This window comes from Nanorana parkeri, unplaced genomic scaffold, assembly GCF_000935625.1.
Source record: "Nanorana parkeri isolate BGI_ZX_2015 unplaced genomic scaffold, ASM93562v1 scaffold1092, whole genome shotgun sequence".
Classification (NCBI taxonomy): domain Eukaryota; kingdom Metazoa; phylum Chordata; class Amphibia; order Anura; family Dicroglossidae; genus Nanorana; species Nanorana parkeri.
This window is the reverse complement of record NW_017307360.1, coordinates 416,453-432,886: the sequence shown is the minus strand read 5'-3', so window position 1 is coordinate 432,886 and position 16,434 is coordinate 416,453. Positions and strand designations below refer to the sequence as shown.

At 43.0% G+C, this 16,434-nt stretch overlaps 1 protein-coding gene across 1 annotated transcript in view; it reads right to left on the bottom strand.

The window, feature by feature from the left end:
* The window catches only part of PLEKHH3 (pleckstrin homology, MyTH4 and FERM domain containing H3), an 81,049-nt gene that overhangs the window by 38,666 nt on the left and 25,949 nt on the right, over positions 1–16,434 (bottom strand). The window contains exon 2 of the mRNA XM_018567784.1: positions 3,144–3,199. Coding sequence (XP_018423286.1) covers positions 3,144–3,199 — 56 coding nt within the window. The remainder of the gene's footprint in view (positions 1–3,143; positions 3,200–16,434) is intronic.

Sequence of the window (16,434 nt, the reverse complement as noted above, 5' to 3'; positions counted from 1 at the left end):
GCCCTCGTCCCATCCCCACTGCAGAGATGTGTACTTCCCCCCTCACCGCCACTGCATCAATATGGATGTATTCACTTGACGACATGCACTCATTCACTCGCTACCACCACACCACTCATCCACACGACATCACTGCACTGATGTTCACTCATACACTCACCGCCACTGCACCAATGAGCACACATATTTTGTCGCCACCATCGAACTAAGGCGCAATTCCATAAACAACCCATTGAATGACCAACCCTTTTTTGTCCTTGCTGCAGCTCTGATCACCCCCACCCCAATAACTATGCAGAGAACATATACCATACCTGATGGCTACCTATCCAATGTGACAGACCATGGACCTGGCCATTGGGTGCTCAGACACAGAGCAGTGCATTGTGGGAGTACAAAGGGCTCATAAGTTCCTACATGAAACTCACAGGATTTTAACTGGGTTACATAGTATTTGAGGTTGAATAAAGACATTAGTCCATCAAGTCCAACCTATTAGGATCTCATTCTAGGAGTACCTGTACCCCTGTATAATAGAGTGGGTGGCAGTGGCAGACTGAAGCTATAAAGTAGTCCAGGGACCAGAACATTTTAAACCACATCAGGGGATCGATTTAAAAAAAATAATCTAATTCAATATTACACTTCAGATCTCTTCCTCGCCGCCATTTACACTAGATGTGCGTTAATGAGCATTTGTCACAAGTCAGCATAGGGCAGCCCATTCATTAAATCCATAATATAAATGAGGAAACACACTCCCATCCACTCCCAGTTAGTCCAGAGGTGGGTAACTCCGGCCCTCCAGCTGTGCTTTCACTACAAATCCCATCATGCCTCTACCTCTTGCAGTCATGTCTGTGACTGTCAGTCTTGCAATGTCTCATGGGACTTGTAGTTCCACAATAGCTGGAGGGCCCGAGTTGCCACCTCTGAGTTAGTCGATTGGTTGTCATGCTGGAGAGATTTCGCAGCACTCACATGCTCTCCATTCTACCTCCGCAGCATGAATGGAACAACGACACAACTGTCTCCAGTATAACACACAATACTCAGTAAGCTTATGTAGGGAACTGTTCTTTTATACACCTTCTGTGGTTTTGTTTACATTAATGTTATCCACTACCATAGAGTTCTGTTACAAACAGATTCTTCCTTTTCATAGGATATGCTTCCTGCCCCTGCTAAAAGGTTAGGAAACCCCACAGTAAGATATATGGTCTTTTCGTGAGGTAATATTCAGTGTGTGTGCCCTCATGCCATATGTTGTGGAACTGAGAAATACTGCATGCTGATTCTGTGCTGAGTTCATCCAAACCAAAAAGGAGATACATTAGGCAAGTGTTCCTGCACTGTGTAGTTTCACTTCTATTATGGTGCCACGACTCCTGTGTGAGAATCCTGAGATTCCTGTCAGAGGTATCTCTGATTAAGGCCCCGTTCACACTGAGCGATTTATCGCGCGGTAATCCGCGTGATATCGCGATATCGCTCTCCGATGCATCTCAATGGGGCTCTGTCCGTCGCTGTCGCGGGTCGTGCGTCGCTACAGCAGGACCCTTTTTGGAGCGGATTTTGCCGCGATTCTATGCAATTCAATGCAAGCATTTGCGCGATATCATCGCACAAAATGCAAATTGTGCGACAAACGCGCGATTTGCGAGTCGCTCAATGTGAATGGGGCCTCAGTATTATTGAACTATTTGCATACTGCAGGATAATTGTGATTTCTCAGCTGTATAAGAGTTAAATTCACCTGACTAGGTCTTATCAGGTGAATCTTCTGTTGTTGCAGTGAACACTTGCAGTTTTATTATTTAAAGGAATAGCACCCTTTTTGGTTTGCAATATATTAGCTAATGTTAGCTTAGGGAACAGTAACCATTATAGGGTAGAGGTAGGTTAGGCATCCGATGGCCGCTTAGACAGTTAGGGGCCCGGTTGTATTGATAGCCTAGAATTAGAACAGGGACCAAGAGATAGAATAGACAGGTCTCTTTTACTTTATAGGTGACGCATTCCAGATGGTCTCCTCAAGAGGTGCATTCATCTGCTGCTGCTCCAGCATTGCGTCTTCTCAAGCCGGATTGGACTCTGCCTTAAATATAATATCACCAGGGGCCCCTGCAACTGGACTTTGCTGCAATCCACATTTGGAGGTATCCAAATAAAGTGACTGCATATGTATATATACCGTATATATATATATATATATAACCGGGTATAGGTGCACCATTCTTATAGGACATATGATCATTTTATTTGTCATTCCTGAATGTTCGTGTTTGTATCGTATGTGACATTATCTGTTTGATCTATATAAAGCTTGCATTATATATATATTGGTGTGATTTCTGGTAGAAATCTATGCTGGGAGCAGTAGTATTTCTGTTTTGAGTTATCTTGTGTAAGTCACTAGTAAATTTCCTAGGAAGGGAGCACCTCCTCATATGTAGGAGCCCTGCCGAATTTATTGTCAAAGCCCATTCTTCTATTTAGCGAAGGCTCTGGCTCACATAGTTACCTGCAGGTTAGCGCCATAGCCTGTTTGGAGAGGGCAGTTTCATTTAACCACCCCCCCCAAACAGGGCTACACTTACAAAATGTTGATCATGTTGAAGGAAAGAGATCATAAGGCTGCTATTTTTCCCCAGAAAAGATGGCCATCTGTTTCAGCAACCAACCAGCATTTCCATTTAGTAAAGCATTGTGCTCCTACACGGGATTCACAACCAGAGTGAGCTGGGTTCGGCGTGTTTTACAAACGACCATAGCAGAGTTACATCCTAGAAAGGGACTATCCCCTGTCTTTCTCTTTGGGACTACGTGGCTCTACGCTGCCTTACGCTGACCCCATTGCAGGTCTATACGGGTGCGGGTGTCCCAGCTCGGACGCAGACAGGATTCATCCTGTCAGTGTACGAGAACGGACACCCGCACAGACGTGCGGGGTGGGTGAGCGTAGGGCGGCGTACGGCCGCGTAGTCCCATAGAGAAGGACAGGGGCTATGTACTAATCACGCGCAGCACCTGGATTTCCCGCGATTATCGTACGATTATCGCAAGGTGTGTGGGGACCTTTACAGGTAGCTGATCAGACAGTACGCTGTACAATGCATTACAAAGAAAGGCCATTGGCTCACCTCTCCAAGCCATTGGTTGCCCGGACTGGCTGGGCCACTCCAACCTCTACAGACCCCTAAAAAAGAGACAAAAGAAACAAATTAAATCAATCTACCCAATGGCAGCACACAATAAAACAATGATTTCCTGCAGATATATACATTTGATGATTTATTACAGGTATTTATATAGTGCCTACAATTTACACATTCACATCAGTCCCAGCCCTCTGGAAGCTTACAATCTAAGGTCCCTGTATCACATGCATATACTAGGGCTGATTCAGACAGGAGCCAATTCCAGCATGACTTTGGAGTGTGGGAAGAAACCAGAGGACCCGGAGGAAACCCACAGAAGCACAGGGAGAACATACAAACTCCTTGCAGACAGTGCTGCAAGGCAGAAGTGCTAACCGCAAAGCCACTGAGCAGCTGCCAGATACCACCCACCAGATGCCAGATATAGGACCAGTAACACTCATTATTTGAAAAACTTCTATTGCCTTTTAACACATTTTGAGCATTTAGCTTTGTAGTGGGCAACTAAGGCTGGGCACACACCTTACAACCATCGCAAGATTTTTGTCTTGCGATGGTTGTAAGGTACTTAAAAAAACGTACGATCTGCCTATCTTGCATAGGCAGATCGTACTTGCGGTGATCGCAAGCCGCGCCCCCCCTGAGGGGCGGGTTTCCGATGACCGCAATGCCAAACGGGCAGTGTGCGCTAGCGCACACCGGCCTGTCCGGCTTTTATCGTACCAACATGCTACACACCCGCCGAACATCGTACGATGCTCGGCGGGTTTTCGAACATGTTCGTAAGTTAAAAGTCGTACGACCATACAGTAGTAGAGGTCGCACGGCTTCCACACACCTTACGATAATCTTACGATCGCGGGATTTCCCACGATTATCGTACGATTATCGCAAGGTGTGTGGGGACCTTAAACTGTACTGAATGGGAATAATGATTACATGGGAAATGGACACGCCGAACAGTGGAAACACAGATGAACTGAAGGCACATTCAAATCATCCCTATTTCCATGTATGTTGCAGGGTTTGGGACTGAGGACTACAGGACTTTTTAAATACCGCAATGCATTGCCTTGGGAAAGAGACTTGGAAACTGCATTTTCAAGTGTTGTCCTGTATGGGGCAATTGTTCATTGTGCAGTGTTGCTGGAGAATCCTCTTTAGTAGACCAGCACCACAGGACAACGTACTTATAAAGAGTACTTACTGTATCACAGACTGCTGTGGATGTAATCGTTCGGGGGTAGGCAACCTTAGCACTTCAGCTGCAGTGAAACTACATATTCCATCGTGCCTCTGCCTCTGCGAGTCATGCTTGTCGCTGTCAGAGTCTTTCAATGCCTCATGGGACTTGTAGTTCCACAACAGCTGGCGTGCTGAGGTTGCCTACCCATGTAATAGTCTGAATGAGTGCCTGATGCAGGTCAACAGTACACATGTAGAGTTTGTAAAATGAACATACAGGATGCAATAAGATTTCATTTTTCACAGGTGCAGAGCATGTTCACCAAGTGAATGTTCACTTATCAATTGAGATGAAACAAAGTGAAAACCCACTTTGCAAAAAAATCAGTGAATGAGGTGCATTTTTTATCCGATTAACCGATTAATCGAACTTAATAATCGGCTAACTAATCGATTTTGAAAATAATCGTTAGCTGCAGCTCTAGTTGTGATGACCTCAATTATCTAAACACATGCAAGCAGAAATATGTTTTGGTTTTTCTTTCTTACACATTTTTGGGTATTTTTGCAAAGTGAATTTTCAATTTATTTCACTTCATTCACTAACATAAGTAAGACTTCACTTTATAATGAACTCTTCTAATAAAACCCTTTCTGGGGGGATACCCAGGGCCTGTGTGTAATAAATGATTTCCGTTATTTTCACTTGTGAGCTATGTAGTTCTCAATGGAATACAAGTGCGGTGATGTCACTGTACATGTAGTCCATTGACACTTTGCGCTGTCTATGTTACTGAATGTCCGTACCTCGATACTGACGGGAGGAAGAGTTTGCAGGAGCAAGAGCAATCTACAGATCATGGTTTCAATGCGATACAAAAAAATTATAAATGCACATTTTTCCTTTTATGAAGAACTCTTCATTTTTATTTTTAAAAGTTGGAATTTCCAAGTGAAAGTAGCTTGTTCCTATTTCCCTCTACACTGCCCCCCTAAGGGGCGGGCTTCCTATGACCGCAATGCTGAACGGGCAGTGTGCACACCGGCCCGTTCGGCATTTGTCTCCCGAGCATGCTCCTAAGGCAAAAGACTTGCGACCATACAGTAGAACAGCTTTAGTCTTGCGATCGCGCTACCAACCCGCCGAAAATCATACTTTAATGAGGCAGCCTGTTACCTCAGGCGGCATCTCTTTGGATCATGTGGGGGTGGTTCTTTTGCACAATGTTTGCAGTGTGTCTTCCGCCCCCTTTCCGGCCATGGTATCCCAGGTTGCCAAGAGCCGGGTGGGGAGATGTGTACGCATACACGTCTCCCTGCCCAGCTCTTAGCAACCTGGGACACGCTGGCTGGCATCCTGCCCAGCTTTTGGCAACCAGGACCTGGGTGGGACGCCGTCCAGAGTGTCAAACTCCCCCCCACCCGACAGCCAAAGCATCAAACCCTAACTCCCCTTCCCCACCAGAGCCCCAATCTTCACCACTGGGTGCCAATACTATTGCTGGGCTACCATTATTATCCAAATAATTACATATCCCCATCCATGAGCTAATCACCCAGATATGGTACAATGTTTAAGGTTGATGACAGGGTCTCGTTAAACCAGAGGCGGGCAAACTCCAGCTCTCCAGCTGTGGTGAAACTACCAATTGCATAATGCATCTGTGTCTGGGAGTCAGGGCCGTGGTTGTGAGAATCTTGCAATGCCTCATGGGATTTGTAGTGTCACAGCTGGGGTCTGGAGCTAGCCCACCCTGTTTTAAACACATTGATATGCTTGCCCCAGGTAACAATCACCATGACAGGTTCTCTTTAACTGAGTCTGTGTGGATTATGGTGCTACATAAGGGCACTCAACCATATCTTCTGAAAAACCAGGTGTCTTATCAGAGTCCGAGCATAAAGTAAACACAGACAGAAGAGGGGGAGGGGAGGTCTGCTTTGTAATTTGAATGAAGCTGGAGGAGATGTGAGAGTATGCATTCATATTTATACTGCTTTATAAGGAACCTGATAGGAAGAAATATGTAAGCTGTGTAAGCTGACTTAAATGATCTGTCATCTTTATTCGTTCTCCAGTACTTGGTAAGAATGCCAACAGATGCCGAAAGCCAGCCATTAAAAATTAGTAGAATTTAAGGCCACAAAATGTATGACGTGGCCCCACGGGATTGTGACCCCCTGCACCCACTATTGGTTCTCTTTTACTTGTAGTAGTTTCTAGAACTTTGCTTGGCCAGTTTCTGGTTTACCTTTTGTCTGTTTCAGGTCACCCCTCAGCTGTTACTATGCAGGAAAACCTGAAGTCTGCTGTTGCTGGGAAGATTTCACAGCTCCCCTCACACCTGATTGGCAGCTAAGTTTGTGGCGAGAAATCTAACATCTGATCAGGAGATGGGCTCACCTTTATATATCTTCTGTCAGATACTCTGTCAAGTGTTATCTTTAGGCTGGATTCACACCTAGGCGTATTGAATATGCGCGTTTGTCGCGCGGTTAGCGGTGTGCGTTTTTACCACGATTCGCGGTAAAAAAAATGTGCGACAAACGCGGCAGAGCCAGCTGTCAGTCATGCAGCTGGGCGGATCCCGGCACAATTGTCGGGATCCGCTTCAGCTGCGGCGTCTCAGTCTACCGCGAGCTACAGCTCGCGGTATACTGAGCCTAGGGTGACGGGAGGACGCTAGTTTGTGTCCTCCCGTTACCCTAAGGAGAACTATGGGGAAAAGCCTTAACCTCATAGTTCTCCTTTAGCATTCAATGCGCTGACATCTACAACCCTTTGTTAGGAAAGACAGTGTTATAACCTCGTATATAACTGATAATGAAATCTGCCAGCACAGGATAGGCAGGGTTAAAAAAAGAACATCAGGAACTTAAAAACTTCCCCTTGCTATGCCCCTTGCTCCTGTGCTCTGCCCCTTGTGATCTTGTACTGGACAGGAAGGTTAGGAAAGTGGAGCTGATAGAGTTGGAGTCACTGTCTGGAAACCTGATGACTGTAAGTGCTCAGTTAAATATTTAAAAAACTACTTTGCTTGGAAATGCATATTTGTTTGATAAGGATTTAATATTGAAACAAAGTTTTGGAGTTTAATACCACTGGTAGCAATCATGGCATCAAAACATAGCACATCACAAAGACTAACAATGACACAATGTCATAGCGGAATATGTGTCACCTGTCCTCGTCCTTCTCTATTACTCTACTCCTTCCAAGCTCATTCTTCCATCAAGTATTCTGGATTAAGGGCTTGTGCACATGGTTGCGTCCAATCATTCCCTGCAATGGCTCATTTTCCATCAACTGAACAAAAGAGAAATACCAGGGCTGAACTTTATGAAGATAGTGCCAACAGTTAAAGATCTCCTTGGTGGAGCGGTGGAACATGAGAAGCAACCAATACTCTGTATGTCCAGCCTATTATCTGCTGTGGGTTTTCATTGGTACTTTACATCAGGGGTGGACACATCATTATGGAATTCAAGAGTCAGTCTGCCCAATCCCAGAGCCAGCAGGATGTTTATGGAGGAGCCAGCTCCATTGGTGACAACTTGAGAGAGGTTAGGCACCAGCTGTAATTTTACAGAGCCTGGCTCCTGGAAATTGTCCAGCCCTGCATTACATTGTTTTAAATTTGGCAACCGTTGTCATGAGCTGAGTTTGTCCTGAATGAGCCAATGAGCATTGTTTGTAGTATGTTGTACTGCAGCGTTTGTAGTATGTTGTACTGCAGCGTTTGTAGTATGTTTTACCGCAGAGTTTGTAGTATGCTGTACCGCAGGCTTTGTAATATGTTGTACCGCAGGCTTTGTAATATGTTGTACCGCAGGCTTTGTAATATGTTGTACCGCAGGCTTTGTAATATGTTGTACTGCAAGCTTTGTAGTATGTTGTACCGCAGGGCTCGTTGTATGTTGTACCGCAGGGCTCGTTGTATGTTGTACTGCAGTGTTTGTAGTATGTCGTACCGCAGAGTTTGTAATATGTTGTACTGCAGAGTTTGTAGTATGTTGTACTGCAGTGTTTGTAGTATGTTGTACTGCAGTGTTTGTAGTATGTTGTACTGCAGTGTTTGTAGTATGTTGTACTGCAGAGTTTGTAGTATGTTGTACCGCAGAGTTGTAGTATGTTGGTTATATGTGTAGCACTGTAGGATGCTGCTGGAGTCTTCTAAGAGGGTTAAAGTTTTAGGCCTGGAGCAATAAATGCTGTTACACAGAGCAGTATTCCCGCTTGTACTATCTCTCCACACTGCATGACAGATGACGCTTCATTCAATAAAAATTCACACGTGATGCTAAGCAAAAATTTAAAGCAGCAATGTATCATTCTTTTTAAACATATACGGTACAAATTGTATGCATTGTTTTTTTGATGCACTGTCAACAAATCATGTTGGTACATGACACATGTTACATGGAGTCAACACTGAAAAAGGTTTTGTAGCGCTTGTAGTATGTTGTACTGCATTCTGCAAATGAATCTTATCTGTTTATCTTCACAGGATTTATAACACTCCCACAAGGCAGTGGCGAGGCCCAGTGATATCAAGCAACTATTTTCCTTATTTCTTCTTTCCTTTTTTTTTAGGTTGCAATTCTTTATTTTTTCAATTAAGGAATGAGACAAGAAATAGGAGAACTTTGAATTTTCATGCAAGTTTCTTTTAAAGGAGAACTATGAGATGAGTGATTTCCACTCACCTCATAGTTCTAAGCCGACCTGTGACAATGAGACTGTCACAGGTCGGCTCAGTAGATCGGGAGGTGAGGGAACACATACCGGGTTCCCTCACCTCTCGATCTTGTCACGGCTCTCTGCCGTGACAGGGGGAGGGGCTAGATTCCCCCTTCATCCCCCTATCCTTTATTTCCTGTTAAATTTCCTCTCTACCTTCATTTCTCTTTATTTCCTACCTTTTATTATAATTTTCTGTATAATAACATTTTTCATTATACAGGTTTTTTGTTGGTTTGCTTTTTTATGACAGAATTTATCTATTGCTCCCTACCGTTTTCTCTCACTGATTCATATGAAGCCTATTTGCATTACTACTAGACCATATCACACAAGAGAGTTGGGAGAATGTAACTTTATTTACATGATTGATATATACCGATGAGTGTTTTGCTCCAAGATGTCATACATATAACTTATGACAGGTAATTGAATCGTTTACTGATATGAATTACGCTCTTGGATGTTCATTTCTATGTCTTTTTCACACTTTGTAAAAATAATAAACAGATGAAACATAAAGAGAGAATCTAATAAGTTGCTATGGACAACATGGACAGATCTTTCCCTTCCAAGCATAAGGATCCCACTGTTTGGCTTTGTGCACATGGTGATTTTCCCGTCCACCGTTTCTCACTCAGTGGTAAACTGCTTAATTTGAGGTGTACCGATTAATCGAACTTAATAATCGGCTAACTAATCGATTTTGAAAATAATCGTTAGCTGCAGCTCTAGTGTACTGTGAGTTAAGCGCACTCTGCTCATGCGATATTGTCAGCACAGTATATTACTGAATGAAAAAGATCAAGTTTCTCCCTTGCCTGAGTCTGGTCTGGTGAAATGAAGGTGACACCGTCTAAATTTAACCCCGTGTCCCATGTGTCCCACACCAGGTGCTGTCACCTCAATCCAACACGCAGGCAGGTGGCCAAATGGAAGATCTGGTTTTCAATTTGATTCGGGGCTGCTAATAGGTCTTAGGAGATGACCGCAAATGCTTTCCAAGATATTTAAAGTGCAGCTGACAGTTTTGTCCAGTATGTATGTTTTCTGTCTTTCTTTATTTTTGACACTAAAAAAAAACATAATTTGAACACACAATTTCTAATTTCTTATCAGTTGGCTAAATATGAAATAACACATATGAATATTTCATATTCACATTTCCAGCCATCAGATGGAGCCCTCATCAACGTTTCTCATGTCTGGTAAGTTTTCTTTAGGATCCTTTCAGATGAGCGGTCCGATCAGGTCTGCCTGTCAGTTTTTCAGGTGGATCGGAAGCCCATTGTTAGTTATTGGCATGTCCTGGATCTGGATCTGTCATAGGCATGTTCATTTACATCCGTGACAGATCGGGGGTAATCTGATGTAAACAGCCGCCTGTCCGCTTACATCCGACTCCCCATAGACCTAATATGGGTCCAGTAATTTCAGTTCAGGAAAAAAGCTGGATGGACATGGATGTCACAATAGTGACATCTGCTTAGTACTACTAGTATTGGTGCCGATACCGAGTATTTGGGGGAGTACTCATACACGCCCAAATGTTTGGCCGTGTAATGACGCGGCGCCCGGCTTCCATGATTGGCAAGTGAGCCTGGGGAAGGCTTTCTTGTTAATCGGGAAGCCGGGTGGCGAGTCTTTATAGCAGGGGTGCCCACAGTTTTCCATCTGGAGATCTACTGTTCAAATGACGAGCTCAATGAGATCTACCTGCGAAAAAACACCTTTATTTAGAAAACAAGAACATTAAAACTGCTACTGGGACTACTGCCTCTCTCGCGATCTCTCTCCTTTCTCTGTCTGGGCAGGTTCACATCACAAAGTCTGTGTTCCAGAGTGCTTGGCCCCTGGAACGCAAGCCAGCCAGCTCCCTGCGTCTAGGGGCGGGAGGGGGTGTGGCAGTGGATTGAAGTCAATAGCACCGCAGCCACGCCCCTTGCCCGCTGTGCGATCACCCGCAACCAGAACCCCGCCCCTTCCCATCTGCAGCTTCTGACTAATTCAGTCGCATAAGCACTGCAAGATGACAGGACATAGGTCAGTGAGCCAATTGTGATCTACCAGGGTTCGCTTTGCGATCTACTGGTAGATCGCGATCCACCTAATGGGCACCCCTGCTCTACACGCTTCTCTGTTCATAATGCCCATCATCATATTTTATTTTGATAAAAACACAAACATATAAAGCATCAGTTTAAAAATGTATAAACTTAAAACAATCTATTTAAGCTGACCCAAAAGCATTACAGATTTCCTCTGAACTGAGTTTGTTTCATGCTCTTTTTGCCAGTTTTAGAAAAACAAGCCCATCTGCAGATTTCAATGGAAAGATCATTTTAATTTCATTACATTACAAAATTTCCTGCAGTCTGTACACTTGATTTTGTTAAGCAAACTTCAGTTTTCCATTAACTGTAATTTTATAAAAGTGTTCAAATCCTTCTTTTGTGACATGAATGTGTAAATGGGGCCTTAGCCTGCCAAGTATCTCCCAAACACAAAGTAGCAAAGCATGTACTACTCCGAACATTTTAGTACAAATCTTCATTTTGTTGCATTGTGTCATGTGATGTGTATCAAAAATGTTTTAAGTTAAAAAAAAAAAGGTACAAAAAAAGACAATTCATATTTTTTGATGCGTGTCATCCATACAGGAGCAGCATTGTTGTGTCAATCATAACCTTATCCATATTAGTCAGACAAGGTAAACACATTGATACATGAAATGAGTAGGATAACATCTCTATTTAGATATCAATGATGTCGACAACAACCTACAGCCGGGAACAAGGCACCTATAATGTATGCATCTTGGAAACAATTCATACAGCATTGTGTCTTTCAGGAGATGTACTATGTGGAGTAAGTGCAGTGTAGTAGTAGCACTTCTGAATGTGTCATAATATGATGTGGGTGTAGAAAAAAAAAAATTGGGGAGGGAGAGAAAATAGAGCTATTAAAGGAGAAAAACATGCAAAAAATGTGATAGAGTAGGGGATGGAGTAGAGGAAGGGGCAAGGGAACCACCAGTCAGCGTATGACAGTAAGATATGCAAGGGACCATACCCTTGTATGCTCTGCAGTCTACTGATATGAGAGAAAGTCTATGGAATGGCAGAAATTAACCTATGTAGCCCATGTGACCATTAAGCTGTCGGAAATGGCTCTGTCCCAGGAGATCATGTATTCCATTTGGTAAATGGAGTCCATTTCACATACCCAAGTACCCAAGGAGGGGGGGTGACGGTAGTACGCCTATGACAGCCAATTAACTTCAGTCACTGCTTGAGCATTCTGACAGAGTCATACCTGCTGCTGTCTGAATACAATAGCCCAGTTGGGGGATTCTCATACTAATGCGGGGATGAATGAGAAAAAATGAACAGCCTGTGGCCAGCTTTACATGTAGACAAATTTTCTAATTTGCCTAAACAGCCAAAGACATTGAATTACACTACCTGGCCAAATAAAGCCACCACCTGGATTTCGGGCAGTGTATGATCTGGGGTTGCTTCAGTTGGTCAGGTCTAGGTTTAGCAATGTTATATGCCCAAAAATTAGGTCAGCTGCCTATTTGAATATACTGAACGATCAGGTTTTTGCAACCAATGGATTTTTTCTTCCCTAATGACACGGGCATATTCCTAGATGACAATACCAGGATTCATCTGGCTCAAATTGTGAAAGGTTCAGGGAGTATGAGACATCATTATCACACATGGATTGGCCACCACAGAGTCCAGACCTTAACCCCACTGAGAATCTTTGGGATGTGCTGGAGAAGAATTTACGCAGTGGTCTGACTTTCCCATCATCATTGCAAGATCTTTGTGACAAATCAATGCAACTCTGAAATAAATGTTGTGACATTGCATAAGCTTATTGAAACAATGCCACGGCAAATGCGTGCGTAATACAAGCTAAAGGCGGTCCAACTAAATATTAGCGTGTGTGACCTTTTCTTTGGCCAGGCAGCGTATATATCCACTGTATGTAACAAAGGAAGCAGTACTATGCAATGTCCATAAGGAAATGTAGTCAGCCTTTTAGAAACAGTAACCAAAACAGCAAATACACATAAACATACTGCATATAACACATGTGAAAATATCGGGACTGTATTGCAAAGTATGGTTCACCAGGCAACTATGCACAGAATAAGGACGGTTCGCTCTCTGGTGAATGAGAGCAATCAAGAAAGATGTGTTCATCATGCATGGTGACAGGATGAAACAGGTAAAAAAACAAGGTGACTCCCTGGATTTTATGGTGATTTGACATGGCTGATGATGACATCATTTCCCTAGCATATAATACATTCTAGTGTATATCGCTATTTACAATTCAACAATGTGAATTTTTGAATATGTTAGCTCAAAGTTCAATGAGAATGTATGATGTACAATTATCTGTGGCAACCAATCATATCTCACCTGTCCTTAATAGGAATACCGTAAGCTGAAATGTGTTTGGTAGCTGTGCGGTATTGCACTTTGCACATAGTCATTGCACTTCCATTAAAAGAGAACCATGAGGTAACCTTTTTATCCAATAGTTCTCTTTAGGGCCATGGGAGGACATATACTAATGTCCTCCCATGACCCAAAACTCAGCATATAGCTGAGGACATATATTTTCTGACTGCATCGGAATGCACTGCACTGGTGTGAACAAAGCACCAGAAATCCCATTGGAAAGCATTGTGATGTACTTTGGATGCAGCTGCAAAACTGAACGGACTGCATCACAACAGCATCTGATGTAAACTAGCCCTCAATGTCACACGTCCGCTCTATCTATGGGGATGAGTGAATTCACTCACCCCATAGTTCTCCTGTAACCTATACAATACACCTGCATATATCTCATTTTTAGCAGAGGAGATAGAGAATAGTTATATCCACATTCTGGTGCTTAGATATCCAAATGAGTATAATCATAAAGAGGAGTAGCTGGGTGATGTATCTATAATGAGTGTGCGTACTTTAGATTCTGACTCACCTCACTGAGATGTGATCGACAATAAAACCGCTACACGCACTGCTAAATGAATTCAGGACTTGTCTCCTAGACCTAGCAAGCTGGTGTCATGTCATTAACCAGTAATCTCAACTCTGCTTTATAACTATTACTAATCCAGCCTGCAAAGTAGCCTTTCTGTATTGTGTGGCCTAGGCAGCCTGTGTGCCATTGGGTCATTCCATTCTCTAAAATCACATAACTGGCAACTCAAATACACTCTAGCAGCTCATAGTTCAGACACCTAGGGCAATAGGTGTATAGGTGGCCTTATTTTTGACATGGTTTATTAGGAGAAATGTTTGCGTTGCCCAGAGCTTCTCTTTTCTTATTATAAGGGAGAACATGCGTGAGAAAGGAAGATTCTTGTATCTATGTTGACAAGGTTTAAATGTGCCCCCAGACAGATTACTGTCACCTGACGCAAATGATATTGGACAGATCAGGGGTAGGGATCAATGGCCAATCTCACGAAACCTGACTACGATTTTATGTTTGCTGAAATCTCATTGAAATTAGGCTCCAGGTAAAAGGAACTTACCAAAAATAAAATAAAAAGTTTCCCTTTAAAACAAGGAAGGTACAAGTGCTCCTAGCTGTGGCACTCCAGCATTGTGTTGCATCAATCTGGTTATCAGAAAAGTCATGTGATCACCATGACAGCACTGATACAGTGAGCACAAACTCAGGAGTTAAAGTGACATTAAAGGCAAAAAAGTTTTCCCTCCCCCCAGTGTTAATGTCAGCACTTACCTTAAATGATGTCTCTTAATCAGATCTTCCTCTTCTTTCCTGATGTTTTCATCTGTCCCTCCAGCGGTGCGGCGGCTCTCCGATCCAGCGCTGACTCCCCTGTCCTTGCAGGCACTTCCGATCCCGCGGTGTCTGCATGCGTCCATAGACTTACCTTGCGTCTCTGCTCGTCTCCCGGCCGAAATTCCAAACTGCGCATTCGCCCGCCCCAAGATTCTTTGCGGCCACCCGAGCAGTTTCGGATTCTCGGACGGGAGCGCGCGGAGAAGACGGGGTAAGTTTAAACTGCTGTTAAAGCGTTTTTTGTTTTTTTAAAAAACTTTTTGCATATATCTACTGCTTGCTAGCAGTAGATATATGCAAAAATAAAGGAGGGTTTAGAAACCCTTTAAATCTTAAAAAAAACATTCAAGTACCTTAACTAGTAACAAAAATGTATCTTGTTTGTGTATCACTCGGCTGTAGATCCTCAAATCATCTCTGAATTGGTGCTGACACTTTCCTTCCTTCTGGAGGGTGGCTGCTTTTGTTCTCCATGGTCCCTGTGTGTTGTAAAGTAGCCACCGCTCCAAGCTCGCTCCCTTTATGGACTACAAGTTCAATACATATTAGTAAACCAAATATGAGCTTGTAGTCCATCATAGGAGCGAGCTTGGAGCCGTGGTTATTTTACAACACACAGAAGGAAGGACAGAGTCAGCACCAATTCAGAGATGATTTGACGATCTACAGCCGAGTGATACACAAATAAGGTACGGTTTAGTTAGGGTACTTGAAAGTATTTTTAAGATTTAACTCCTGAATTTAGTGTCACTTTAAATGAAGAATATTATAAAGGACACAGCAGTAAATGTAAAAATCAGTTCTTTAACCAGTTGACATCCGCGGTGTTAAACCCCCTTCCCATCCAGGCCATTTTTCAGTATTCAGCGCTGCAGTACTTTGACTGACATTTATTCCGTCATGCAGCGCTGTACTGAAATGAATTTTATACCCTTTTTTGGGGACAGATAGAGCTTTCTTTTGGTGGTATTTATTCACCACTGGGGTTTTTATTTTTTTACTATATTAAGGAAAAATCACCGAAATAAAAAAAAAAAAAACAGTTTCCCCTATATTAAATGATAAAACATTTATTATTACCCAATTTTTTGGTAAAATATAAAAGACGGGGTCACGTCGGGTAAAAAGACACTAAACATGTCAAGCCTTAAAATTGCGTGCGCGCGCGAAACCTCAAAAAACGATAATACCCAAAATTGGCCATAGGCGACGCTTTAAAAGCTGTTACCGCTCATCAGTTTAGTGTTATCAGTGATTGATGGCCCTAAAATGATTGCTCTCACTGCGACGTTCGCGGCGATATGTAACATGTGTAGCGCAATTGTAATTTTTGCGCGCTAGGGCACTGGACGCGTATTTACGTTTATAGGCGCGTAAACGTGGGGGTGGGGGAGTTAAACATTTTGGGGGGTTTTTTCCCATTTTTTTTATATCTGACTTTTATTTTATTTTACTTTTTTATATGTGACTTTTATTTATATTAATTTTTTTGCACTTATTGGCACT